General features: G+C 38.2%; 2 protein-coding genes across 3 annotated transcripts in view; one reads left to right on the forward strand and one right to left on the reverse strand.

The window, feature by feature from the left end:
* LOC121242650 (DENN domain and WD repeat-containing protein SCD1-like) overlaps positions 1–13,056 on the reverse strand; it is a 58,243-nt gene that overhangs the window by 16,446 nt on the left and 28,741 nt on the right. For both annotated transcript variants that reach the window (XR_005935939.1, XM_041140558.1), the window contains exons 22-25: positions 1,034–1,295; positions 742–941; positions 567–631; positions 337–460 (exon numbers count right to left, since the gene is read on the reverse strand). Coding sequence is in view for 1 of the 2 variants with exons in the window: in XM_041140558.1 (XP_040996492.1) it covers positions 337–460; positions 567–631; positions 742–941; positions 1,034–1,295 (651 nt within the window). In the remaining variant the exon portion in view is untranslated. The remainder of the gene's footprint in view (positions 1–336; positions 461–566; positions 632–741; positions 942–1,033; positions 1,296–13,056) is intronic.
* Positions 1,921–3,678, forward strand: LOC121242651. The gene is made up of 2 exons (XM_041140559.1): positions 1,921–3,073; positions 3,394–3,678. Exons 1-2 carry the CDS (start codon positions 2,707–2,709, stop codon positions 3,426–3,428), a joined length of 402 nt encoding a protein of 133 aa, XP_040996493.1. The 5' UTR covers positions 1,921–2,706; the 3' UTR covers positions 3,429–3,678.

The raw sequence follows: 13,056 nt of genomic DNA on the forward strand, positions 1-13,056 counted from the left end.
GGATGAAGGGTGGCGTCGGGTTTTCTCTCTTTGGATTTGGATTTGGGACTAAACCTTTTGTTTTAGTAAAAACCAAAATACATGTATTTTCTATTAGCTTTTGAGAGCTAAGAGGATTATTTCATTTTTTTGTTTTGGGGGAGGGGGGGGGGGGGGGGGCATGGCATGAGACCTTTTTTTACCAATTCTTTGGTTTTAAAATCTCATTGAACATAATGTTAATGCATTGGCCGCTCTTCCACACATGCTTTATGCATACACCCTTTTTATTCCATACTCCTTTATTTTTTATTTTATTTTTTTCAATCAAAGAAAGATGCATTGAGTACACAAAACCTGTCCATCGTGGCCTTTTAGCTCTTCCAAAAGCTGAGTTGTTTGTTTGTCCCATACTAAAACAGACAGGTCATCAGATCCTGATACCACCTTACCTCGATCCGAACTAATTGCACGGACGGTTCTACAAATGAGCCAAAAAAGAAAGTTAATCCATGGTGAGTCAAACAGCAATAGGGAGGCAAGGGGAGTAGGAAAGATTGGCTTCAATCAAAGGGGGGAAAGAAAACCTTGTATGTCCTTTCAAAGTTGCCCGAAGTTCAGAACCGCGAAGACTAGGATCCCAGATCTTAACCTGCATGATTGTAGAAAATGAATACCCATAACATCTTTAAGACCTGCATGACATTTTATAAAAAGCCTCTCAAGCAAGTTAGAAGATAAAAGCCAAAAATTCAAACTTACAGAGCAGTCTGTACTTCCACTGATAAAGAAACCTGCATCTTCACGGTCACCCACCAGATCCCACACCTCTCTTCTTGACACGCAATGTAGAGCAGTAACAGCACCGCTATGACCCCTAAGTATGCGAACATTGGTTTGAATTTTCTTATGCCCTCCAGCCAATAGATCTTGTTTGCGAGGAGTCCCATTCTCATTTGTGTCTAAGATTGGAAGACAATAAACCATGTGGTTGTAGTAAGATTACCTTAACAGAAAAACTAATGATGCATGCATGCAACGATGACAAGAGTACCTGCATTGCCAGCATCAGAAGCCCATCTACGAACGCGACTAAAAGAGTTTGTTCTGGATGCTGTGTCTCTGCTGAACATGCTCTGAACCCAGCTCCTTCCAACACCAGAAGCCTCAGCAGGTGGCTGATTCTCATCTGTTTCCTCTTTTGAACGTGGGGATGGTAATCCGAGAGACGACATGGATTGGGATTTTGTAGAAGTGATTCCCCAGTATGCGATACGTAGTTGCTGGGTATGTGACAGGAATCCTCTAAGTTTAATCTGTGACAAAGAGGTAAAGTATGGTTTCAGCAAAGGAAATTATAAAGAGAAAATCGAATCAAATGGAATGGCAAAAAAATCATAACAAAAATTGAACAAGAAAAAAGTGGCCAAAAAACATTAACCTAGTAGCTTGACACAAAACATCCAATGAGTCAAAAAGGCATGAGCAAAATTAACCTAAATCCATATCAATTTTCTTTGTCGACTATCAAACCCAAGAGCTGATGAACAATAATCATTAAGACAGGCAATAAATCGAATTTCAACAAAGGGAAGCATCATCAAACAATGGATTGACGAAAAGGAGGGCCAAAGGATAGTAGAATGTCCAAGACCATTTAGCTGAAGTTGCGTGCCTTCCGTGAATGTCTCTTGTAGAATTATAGAGAGATTTATGTTTAAGGATCTGTTAGCAATATTAGGGGCTAATATCTAGGAGATTTACAGCTAACAGATCAGTTTTTCTTATCCCATGATTTTAGGAGATTTGGTAGTCTGTTACCAAATCTGTAGATATAAGTTTCCTGTTTTATAGCTTTCAGTTTTAGGTAGTTCTGATTTCCTTTCTAGATTAGCTGTAAATATCCCTAAAATAGATAAGCATTATCATCTATAAAAAGAGGGGCCTGTAACCTTATTTTCAATATAGTGGAATCTTACTCTTTCCTTCCACAAACAAGATGGTATCAGAGCAATCTCTGAACCCTAATTCCCTCATATGACCAAATACGGGAAACGTGATTCAAGAGCTACCGTTTCCCAAATCACCTCCAATCAGGAAGCCATGGCTTCCAACAATCATAGTAACCTCATGTCCATTACAGGACACAAACTGAATGGGAACAACTATCTCCAATGGTCCCATTCCGTAATGATGTTCATATGCGGAAAGGGCAAAGATGATTATCTCACCGGAGATGCTGCCAAACCAAACAAGACGGATGAAAAATTCAAAGTCTGGAATGCCGAGAATAATATGGTCATGTCATGGCTCATTAATTCCATGACAAATGACATTGGAGAAAACTTTCTTCTCTATGGAATAGCAAAGTAGATTTGGGATGCTGCCAAGGAAATATATTCTAACAATGAGAATACATCGGAATTATTCGAGGTGGAAAGTGTTCTTCATGATTTCCGCCAAGGAGAATTAACAGTGACTCAATACTTCAACACTCTCAATCGGTATTGGCAACAGCTAGACTTATTCGAGGAGCACAATTGGAGCTGTCCGAATGATGGAATCAGGTATAGACAAATAATTGAACGGAAAAGAATATACAAATTTTTGATTGGATTAAATAAGAACCTTGATGAAGTACGAGGAAGAATTTTAGGATCCAAACCACTACCAAATATCCGAGAAGCTTTTTCAGAAGTTCGGAGAGAGGAAAGTCGAAAGAAGATCATGATGGGATCTCAAGATTCTGTGACAAATCCTGAGAGTTCAGCACTTGTGGTGAGAGGGAATCCATCCAACAACAACAACGATCACAGACCAAAGAAAGGGCGACCATGGTGTGATCATTGTCGACGTCCTGGTCACACCAAGGACAACTGCTGGAAGATTCATGGCAAACCAGCAGATTGGAGGCCTTCCCGGTTTGCCAATGACAAAGAAGGACGAGGCAACCTTGCTTCCATGGATGAACAACCTCCACCCGAACCAACTCCCTTCAGCAAGGAACAGATAGAGATCTTGCAGAAAATGTTCAGCCAATCCTTGCCTGCACCAACTCCCACTGTAGTTGGTACCGGATCCCTGGCACAAAAAGGTAATTTTTTAAGTGCTCTAAATGCTAACAAGGAGAGACTCAGTCCATGGATTATAGACTCAGGAGCTTCTGATCATATGACTGGAGATGAGAAGCTATTTTCAACTTACACCCCATGCTATAAAAATTTAACTGTGCGAATAGCTGATGGTTCACTCTCAAAGGTGGCTGGTACAGGCTCGGTTCAAATTTCAGAGAACATCACTCTTGATTCCGTTCTACTTGTACCAAAATTAAATTGCAATTTACTGTCCGTTAGTAAACTCACTGGGGATCTCAACTGTGTTACTAAATTTGGCTCAAATCTGTGTGTATTTCAGGTCTTGGACTCGGGGAAGACGATTGGCAGTGCTAAGATGTGTTCGGGGCTCTATCTTCTAGAGGTTAATGATCCTCCTCAAGGAGCAATTCATCAATCAGATTGTTCAGTGTCCAGTAGTCCTGTTTCTTTGTCTGTGAGTCAGTCTAATAATGATAGTGCAATTATGTTATGGCACTATAGGTTAGGTCATCCAAATTTCTTGTATCTTGAGAAGTTGTTTCCTTCATTATTCCATGGTAAAAATCCAAATGAATTTCAATGTGAGATCTGTCAATTCTCTAAACATATTCGCAATTCTTATCCTAACAGATCCTACAAAGCATCTCAACCATTTTCCATGATTCATAGTGATATATGGGGCCCTTCTAGGATAAAAAATGTTACTAGTTCTCGCTGGTTCATTTCATTTATTGATGATCACACTAGACTCACATGGGTTTTCCTCATGAAAGAAAAATCTGAGGCAAACCAGATCTTCAAAACCTTCAATACCATGATCCAAACACAATTCCAAGCAAAAATTCAAATTCTGAAAACTGACAATGCCAAAGAGTATTTCAATTCCAGCCTTAATGATTATCTCATGAGTCATGGTATTGTCACCAAAGTTCCTGTGTTAACACTCCTCAGCAAAATGGTATTGCCGAAAGAAAAAACCGGCATCTTCTTGATGTGGCTCGGTCTCTTATGTTCTCTACCTATGTACCAAAATATTTCTGGGGTGAAGCCATCCTTACTACTGCATACCTCATAAATAGGATGCCATCTCGGATTCTTAACTTCCAGATTCCCTGTCAAATTCTCCTTCAGTCCTTTCCCACTACTCGTCTCATCTCCACCATCCCATTCAAAGTTTTCGGGTGTTCAGCTTTTGTCCATGTCCATCAACAACACCGGAACAAACTTGATCCTAGAGCTCATAAATGTATTTTCCTTGGGTACTCTCCAACTCAAAAAGGATATAAATGCTACTCACCGGTCACTAAACAATTCTATCACTCCATGGATGTCACCTTCTTTGAGCAACAACCTTATTTCCCCAAATCTGATATTCAAGGGGAGACTAATTTTATCCTTGAATATCAGCTTTGGGATATTGAAGAATCACCTCATGTCTCTCATAATTCTGACCAAACTTGCCCATCAATAAATCATGAATCACTTCCTCCTCAAAATCTCTCCCTTGAGTCTTCTTACTTCCTAGAACCTCCTACTCAAGATCAAGCCAACAATCCACCTCAAAATCTGGACACACCTCAAAATCTAGACACTATTCAATCAACAAAGAGTGATGAATTGATTACCTACTCAAGGAGGAGAAAGAACCAAAAGGAGAAGGAACAACAAGCATCTCTTGAGCAAACCCAAGAGTCTGACTCAAGTCCTAGACCAAGTGAAGATCCACCAGGTAACACTAATCCTGAAACTAATGATGACAATGGCCTTCCTATTGCTGTGAGAAAAGGGGTAAGATCATGCACAAAACATCCGATATACACATTTGTGTCATATGAAGGATTGTCACCGAAGTTCAAAGCTTTTGTTGCCAACCTCGACAACATCCAAGTTCCTAATAATATACAAGAAGCTCTCGGCTCACCAGAATGGAAATCAGCAGTGTATGAAGAAATTCATGCACTAGAGAAAAATGGAACTTGGGAAATCTCTGACTTACCAACCGGGAAACGCCCAGTAGGCTGCAAATGGATCTTCACAGTAAAATATAATGAAGATGGGAGTGTTAATCGGTTCAAGGCACGGCTGGTTGCAAAGGGATTCACCCAATCATATGGAATCGATTATGAGGAGACATTTGCTCCTGTAGCCAAGTTAAACACAGTTCGGGTTTTATTATCCTTGGCTGCAAACCTTGACTGGCCTCTCCACCAACTAGATGTCAAGAATGCCTTTCTAAATGGGGACCTAACTGGAGAAGTGTACATGGAAATTCCCCCGGATTTGAGACACAAACTACATGCAACAAGGTTTGTAAACTTAGGAGATCTCTATATGGGCTCAAGCAATCTCCAAGAGCTTGGTTTGAAAGATTCACAAAGGTAGTGAAGAAGCATGGCTACTCTCAATGTCAGACGAACCATACACTATTTGTTAAACACTCTTCTGCAGGAAAACTTGCTGTCCTCATAGTGTATGTGGATGACATAATCCTAACAGGAGACTATGAAGAGGAAATCTACACCATCAAAAGTTTACTAGCTGCAGAATTTGAAATCAAGGACCTTGGGAATCTTAAATATTTCCTAGGTATGGAGATTGCAAGGTCAAGAAAGGGAATCTCTGTCTCACAGAGAAAATATATCCTAGATCTCTTAAAAGAGACTGGAATGCTCGGGTGTAAGCCGGTAGATACTCCTATGGATCCAACTATCAAACTAGGAGCTAAGGAAAATTGTGCACCCGTGGACAAAGGAAGATACCAAAGATTAGTAGGTAAACTAATATACCTATCTCACACACGACCAGACATTGGATTTGCTGTTAGCATGGTAAGTCAGTTCATGAACAATCCAAATGAAGAACACATGGAAGCTGTGTATAGAATCCTGAGATACCTGAAACTAACACCAGGTAGAGGATTATTTTTTGAGAAGAACCAAAGAAGAGATATTGAAGTGTTCAGTGATGCAGATTGGGCAGGATCAGTACAAGACCGAAGATCAACTTCAGGATATTGCACTTTTGTGTGGGGAAATTTGGTCACTTGGAGAAGTAAGAAGCAGTCAGTGGTGTCAAGAAGCAGTGCAGAAGCTGAATTCCGGGCAATGGCACACGGTATTTGTGAGGGAATTTGGTTAAAAAGGGTGCTAAAGGAATTAAAAATTTCAGATGAAGAACCTATGAAAATGTTCTGTGATAATCAATCAGCAATCAGCATTGCCAAAAATCCAGTTCATCATGATAGAACAAAACATGTGGAAATTGATCGACATTTTATAAAGGAGAAGATAGAGGAAGGAATAATCAAGATGTTGTACGTGCCTACATGTCTTCAGACAGCAGACATCCTTACCAAGGCTCTATCGAGAAAGGTGTTTGATGATCTGAGTTCCAAGCTGGGGTTAATTAATATTTACCGCCCAGCTTGAGGGGGAGTGTAGAATTATAGAGAGATTTAAGTGTAGAATTATAGAGAGATTTATGTTTAAGGATCTGTTAGCAATATTAGGGGCTAATATCTAGGAGATTTACAGCTAACAGATCAGTTTTTTCTTATCCCATGATTTTAGGAGATTTGGTAGTCTGTTACCAAATCTGTAGATATAAGTTTCCTGTTTTATAGCTTTCAGTTTTAGGTAGTTCTGATTTCCTTTCTAGATTAGCTGTAAATATCCCTAAAATAGATGAGCATTATCATCTATAAAAAGAGGGGCCTGTAACCTTATTTTCAATATAGTGGAATCTTACTCTTTCCTTCCACAAACAAGATCTCTATTACTTGGAAAAAGAACTAGCAAGTACCCAGTTGGAATCCAATCCAAACACGCATCAGAGCAGCTCTCTAGAAGACCACTGTTTGAATGTGCTTCAAAATGAAACAGATTTCAATGGCCTCACTTTGAAGCCCCATCAGAACACTGCTTCAAATGCCCAGCACTTTAAGAAATTTATTAGTTAAACTTTTTTTTTTCTTTTTGAATTTTGAACATTAGGGTTTCTCTATGAATATATCAGTGTAGTCACCAAGCATATAAAATCTCAATAAGTTGAGCCATGGCTTGTTAAGAAAAGGATCATTTTTTTCATGGTTAGCTCTCTATCATTTCGGGTGGATTTTCATAAGGTGGTGAAACAATTTATCTCTCTGTGTATCTCTTTGGTAGATTTTCACAGACAAATGAGCTACTTTTTCCAAGTATTGTCTAATGTCTCTTTCTTGATCACCATAAGATTTGGTATTGAAACTTAGGTTTCAATGGCTCCTCACTGTTGCCATGTGCTAGACATTAAAAGGGTAGTCCTCAAGCGTAATATTTGACATGCTATAATGGATGACTTAGACAAGTAGAAACAATTCCATCAGTGTCTAAGTGCTACAAATCTAAGGGATGTGACGATGGGCATCATGGCTAAAAGTATAATACACCAAGCAATGAAGAAGGGGGGATCAAGTGAAGAAGTTTCTTTTCTGCATCAAACTCAAAGGAATTACAAATTCCAACGAGATTATGGCATTGAGGTCGATATTACAATATTTGAATGAAAATGCATCCGAATGAGTTTTTAGATGGCGTAATGTCCAAGAGAATGGACATATTGAGAGTAAGGATCAGTCACCGAAGACTGAGGAGGAGAATGATTATGAGTAAGGTACCCTATGCCTCAGCTATTAGCTCTCAGATGTATGCTATCGTCTGTAGGAGACCAAACATTGCCCATGCAATGGTAGTTGTGAGTAGATACATGAGCAATCCAGGAAGTAGCACTTGGAGGCAGTAAAGTGAATTTTGAGGTACTTGAGGGGTTCTTCAAATATGTGTCTTTGCTTTACTGCGACTGGTCTAAAACTGCAGGGTTATGTTGATGCTGATTTAGTTGGTGATACTAACAACCAGAAGGGTACTACAAGTTTTGTATAGACTTTGGGTGGTACTGTTGTGTCTTGGTGTTCAAACTGCAAAAGACTACTTCTCTATCTACCACAGAAGCCTAGTATGTTTCTGTATCTGAAGCCTAGTATGTTTCTGTATCTGAAGCCTCAAATTATGATTTGATTACAAAGTTTCTAGGAGGACTTGGGTAAGAAGAATGAGAAGGGTGCTCTACTTATAACAAAAATAAAAAATAAAAAAATGAGAAGGGTGCTCTCTATAGTGACAGTCAGAATGCCATATTCCTTGTCAAGAACCTAGCGTTTCATTCCAAGACCAAACATCTTCAAATTAGATATCATTTTATTCTATCTCTTCTTGATGATGGCCAGTTGATACTTGATAAGATTTGTGAAAGCAAGAACCCTACAATTGTGTTGACTAAAGGGTGTTACACTTGAGAAACTGAAGTTGTATGCAAATTCAAAAGGCCCTGTTTGGATAGTGAAAGTGTTTAATCTCATCTCATCTCATTATTACAATTTTTTCAAATTTTCATACAAAATATAATAAACAATTCAACTTTTTCAAATCTCAAAACAACAATAATATTAAAAAATAATATTCTAACAATATTTTATTTAACTTTCATCTAAAACCATCTCATCTCACTATCCAAACCGTACCTTAGTCTTCTAGCCCGAGGAGAGCTATGATTTGCAGGGATGGAGATTTTAGTTTTGGAGGCAGGTGGTTGATACTTGTGAATGTTCCAATCTCCAAGGGGGAGAATTGTTGGGCTTCTTTGTGTGGAACCTTGTTCTGTTTATGTACGGCCCAATTTGATGATCCGACCCGACAAGGATGAATTGCAATTTTTGGTGAATTTTCAATGAGGTTTGGACTTATCCAAGCCAAAGTGATCTGCTAATTAGGGTTTACTATATATTAATGGTGGCAATATGTGATACGACCCATTAACCCAACACGAACATGATACGAAATTAGCGGATTTGAGTTTGATGTTAACGGATCAGTTTAGACCCATTAAATTTTTTACTCAAAATTACAATTATATCCTTTTTAACCTAAAAACAAAAATAGTTTAATCCTATTTCGTATTTCCTAACTCTCTCTCTCTCTCTCTCTTAGTTTTCAGTTGGAGTCAGTTCTCATGAGTCACGACTGCCTCCCACACTTCTTATGGATTGTAATTTTGGTGTTTTTATTATTTGTATTGTAATTTTAGACTTACGTAGTTATTTTTATATTTTTGGAAGATATTATGATTTTTAATTTTATGTGAAATTATATTAATCAGGTCAAATAGATTATTTGGGTAAATTCAACTCATTTACATAAATGGTTTGAAACTAGTCGAAACTGGTCGTTTCGTGTCAATATATTTTTAATTAATTCATAACGGGTCAAAATGGGTCGTGTCGTGTCGTGTCAACCTGTTATTTTTATGGGTCGTGTTAGGGTTTAGAAATCTGACCCGTTAAGCTTAACGAGTCGTGTTCAGGTTGATCCATATTGTATAATATACACGACTTGACACGACACGAACATGACCCGTTAACACAATTTACAACCCCTACAATATATTGTATTATACCATGTACGGTCACCATATTGCCACGCATTGTATCTATGATTTTCATCTAGGTAAAATCATTTGTAGTTGCATGGACGTAGGCACGTTGCCCAACGACATAAAACCTTGTGTCGTGTGTAATCGATTTCACCCTTTTTGCTTTAGTTTTTCACTTATCGTTCCTAACAAACTTGACGCTCTTCAACAAATAAAAGTAATCATTTATCACATTCGTACCAAAGTTTCCTGCAATTTCCTTCTTAATGTAGACTACCAAATAATTTGCAATTTCCTAACAATTTTTGTAATTTAAAAGGCTCGCATAGTTTATTTTATTTCGAAGCTTTGTCTTAACCATGTATATAGTTTAAATTTTTTTACGCACTCATATTGTAGAATCTAAAAAAAGTTTTTTTTAGAACATTTTTTTACTTATAAAAAAAAATTTCAAAATAAAAAGTGTAGAAAGTTACTCATGAACAATTCACAACATGACATGCAAAACTAATGTAGCCAATTGCATATTGGAATAAACAAAATAAAAATTTTAAGTTTACATGAATCACTGGACATGTACATGATTTGTAGGTAAGATAGCATACTTGGAATTGGAAAAAATTAACAGTTCCATTTACCGTAAAGATCCCCTATCCCTTTTATAATAGATTAGAAGTGTGAATCATTTTTTACTACTTCTATTGAAAAGAAACAAGTCTTACAAACTCTATTTTTTATTTTTTTTTTATAAGAATAAAGTTCTATTGATTGTAAAGAGGCATAGCCCTAGCCCAAGTACACGGGAAGGGTGCATGGATTACACCTAGCATCATCTATGAACTAGAAATGGATACAAGAAAATTGTGAAAACTAGACCCATTGCAATCAATGAGTGAATCCAAGAAAAAAGAGTGTTGAAGATGAATCATTTCAGCTCATCCAAGGACAATTGAAGCAGATTATGCTTCTCCTAAAGAGATGTGTGGCTTCATATTAACTGCTTAGAAGAAGAATAATTCCGGCAATTAAAACCCAAAACTAAGGCCTGGTTTGCTTTCAAGACTAAAACTCAAAACTTTGAAAACCTCTCATCTCATCATTACAACTTTTCCAAATTCTCACACAAAATAAAATAAACAATTCTAACTTTTTCAAATCCCAAACAAAAATAATATTATAATAATATTTTATTCAACTTTTTAACTTTAATCTCAACTCATCTCATCTCTGAAAACAAACGATGCCTTACTCTTTCTTTTTCCTTTTTTTTCTTTTGTTTCACTGAAATTTTTCAGAATCTTTGGGGGCCAAGCCCCTCGAGATTCATCCCTGCCTCATTGTTTTCTTACTAGGTGGAACTGGGTGTTATAATGATGTCAAGGGGCTCCAAAGGAAATCTTGACTAGTCTAAGTCCGAGTATGGCTTGGACTTCCCTTCAATACAAGAGACGATCTAATAATAGCATGTGGAGTTGGGCAGTCAAGCAATGTGGGCCTTGACCAGGATGTTAAAATTGGAGTGGGGGAGATTGTAACGCCACACTAAGTTGCACACATGGTATTATTGGTGGGTAATCTATGACAAAGAAGAATTGAGTATGAAGAAGATATATTCAGTGCCAAGTTTCATATTGGTTCCTTACTAGATTTTTTTTTTTATAAGTAAACGATTATAATATATTAATATGAATAGGCATAGCCCAAGTACCCAGGGGGTATACAAGAGATAACACCTATTTAGGAAGAGGAAATAGAAATAAGAAAGTCATGAAAATCAAGGCCATTGAAATCTACAGCTTTGGCCCAAGAAAACAAAGTTCTAACAAAAAACAATCTAATCTCCTCCAATGAACGCTCCCTATCTTTGAACGTCCGGTCATTTTGTTCCTGCCAAATGCACCAAAGAATACAGATAGGAATCATCTTCCACATAACTGAGATTTGTGGAATACCACCCAAGTTCGACCACTATTGCAGGCATAACCCAGGCTAGCTCTACTCGTCAGAATACGTTGACCCATAACGCTCTAGCAATCTCACAATGTAGTAAAAGATGGTCCATAGTCTCATCACTTTGTTTACACATACAATACCATTCCACCACTATCACCCCGTGTTTCCGTAAATTATCCATTGTCAGAATCTTTCCCTCATGCAAAAAATGCCGCCCTAGGAGGGGCCTTATTTCTCCAAATTCTTCTTCATGGAAAGTGATTATTCTGTAGTTGTGTGAGGGCCTTATAGAAAGAACGAACTAAAAATATACCTTTTCTGGCAGATATCCACCACAAAGTATCAGCACCTTGGATGCGGTCACATGGAGTATAAGAGTCGGAAGAAATCTACAAAATTACTGACTTCCCAATCTTGAGCCACCCTAGTGAAGCTCACATTCCACTAGAATAAATCACCATCCATCTCCATGAGGTCCGCCGCTGAAGCTTCCTTCTCACGTGCAAGTATGAACACTATAGGGAATGAGTCCTTGAAAGCACTATCTCCACACCATATGTCGTGCCAGAATTTAGTACTTGAACCATCTCCCATCACAATTTTGATATGAGGAGCAAACACTCCCTACCCTTGTCTAATGCGCTTCCATACTCCCACGCCATAAACCTCACGTACCTCCCTAGAGCACCATCCCCCCCCCCCCCCCCCCCCCCCCCCACAAAAAAAAAAAAAAAAAAAAAAAAAAAAAAAAAAAAAAAACAACAAACCTCCATATTTATAATCAATCACCAACTTCCATAAAGTTTCATGTTCCGTATTGTAACGCCAAAACCATTTCCCTAGTAAAGCCTGGTTGAACACCCTTAGATTTCTAATTCCCAAGCCATCGGAAGAGATTGGGGAGCATATCTTGTCTCACTTGATCAAATGAAATTTAAATTCATCCCCATGTCCACCCCAAAGGAAATCACGATGCAATTTCTCAATACGTGCCGCCACACTCGCTGGAATTGGAAAACAAGAATAAGCAATAAGTAGGTAGATTGGAAAGAGTTTTTTATTAGAGTAATCCTACCACCTTTCGACAAATAAAATCTCTTCCAATTTGTCAATCTTCGTTCAATCTTTTCCATTACTACATCTCAAAGGAAGGCCTAGATAATTCATAGGGAGAGAGGAAACCCTACAACCAAGAGTGTTAGCCAACAGCCGGATGTAACGAACGTTACCAACTAGAACCAACTTTGACTTGGATAAATTCACTTTCAACCCGGACACAACCTCAAAGCAAAGTAAAAGTGCCATTCGTGCCTGATTCTAGTTTAGATTTGCCTCACAAAAAATTAGGGTGTCATCTGCAAACAACAAATGAGAAATGTGAAGAGTACCTGATGTATGTCACCAACCGAAAAACCAGCCAAGAACCCACTGTTAAGCATCGTTGAAATCATTCTGCTACATGCCTCCATGAATATGACAAAGAGGAGTGGGGACACGGGATCCCCTTGCTGTAGACCTCGGGAGCTATTAAAAAAACCAACTAGGTTGTCATTCACCAAAATTG

This window comes from Juglans microcarpa x Juglans regia, chromosome 8D (genome assembly GCF_004785595.1).
Source record: "Juglans microcarpa x Juglans regia isolate MS1-56 chromosome 8D, Jm3101_v1.0, whole genome shotgun sequence".
In the NCBI taxonomy this organism is placed as follows: domain Eukaryota; kingdom Viridiplantae; phylum Streptophyta; class Magnoliopsida; order Fagales; family Juglandaceae; genus Juglans; species Juglans microcarpa x Juglans regia.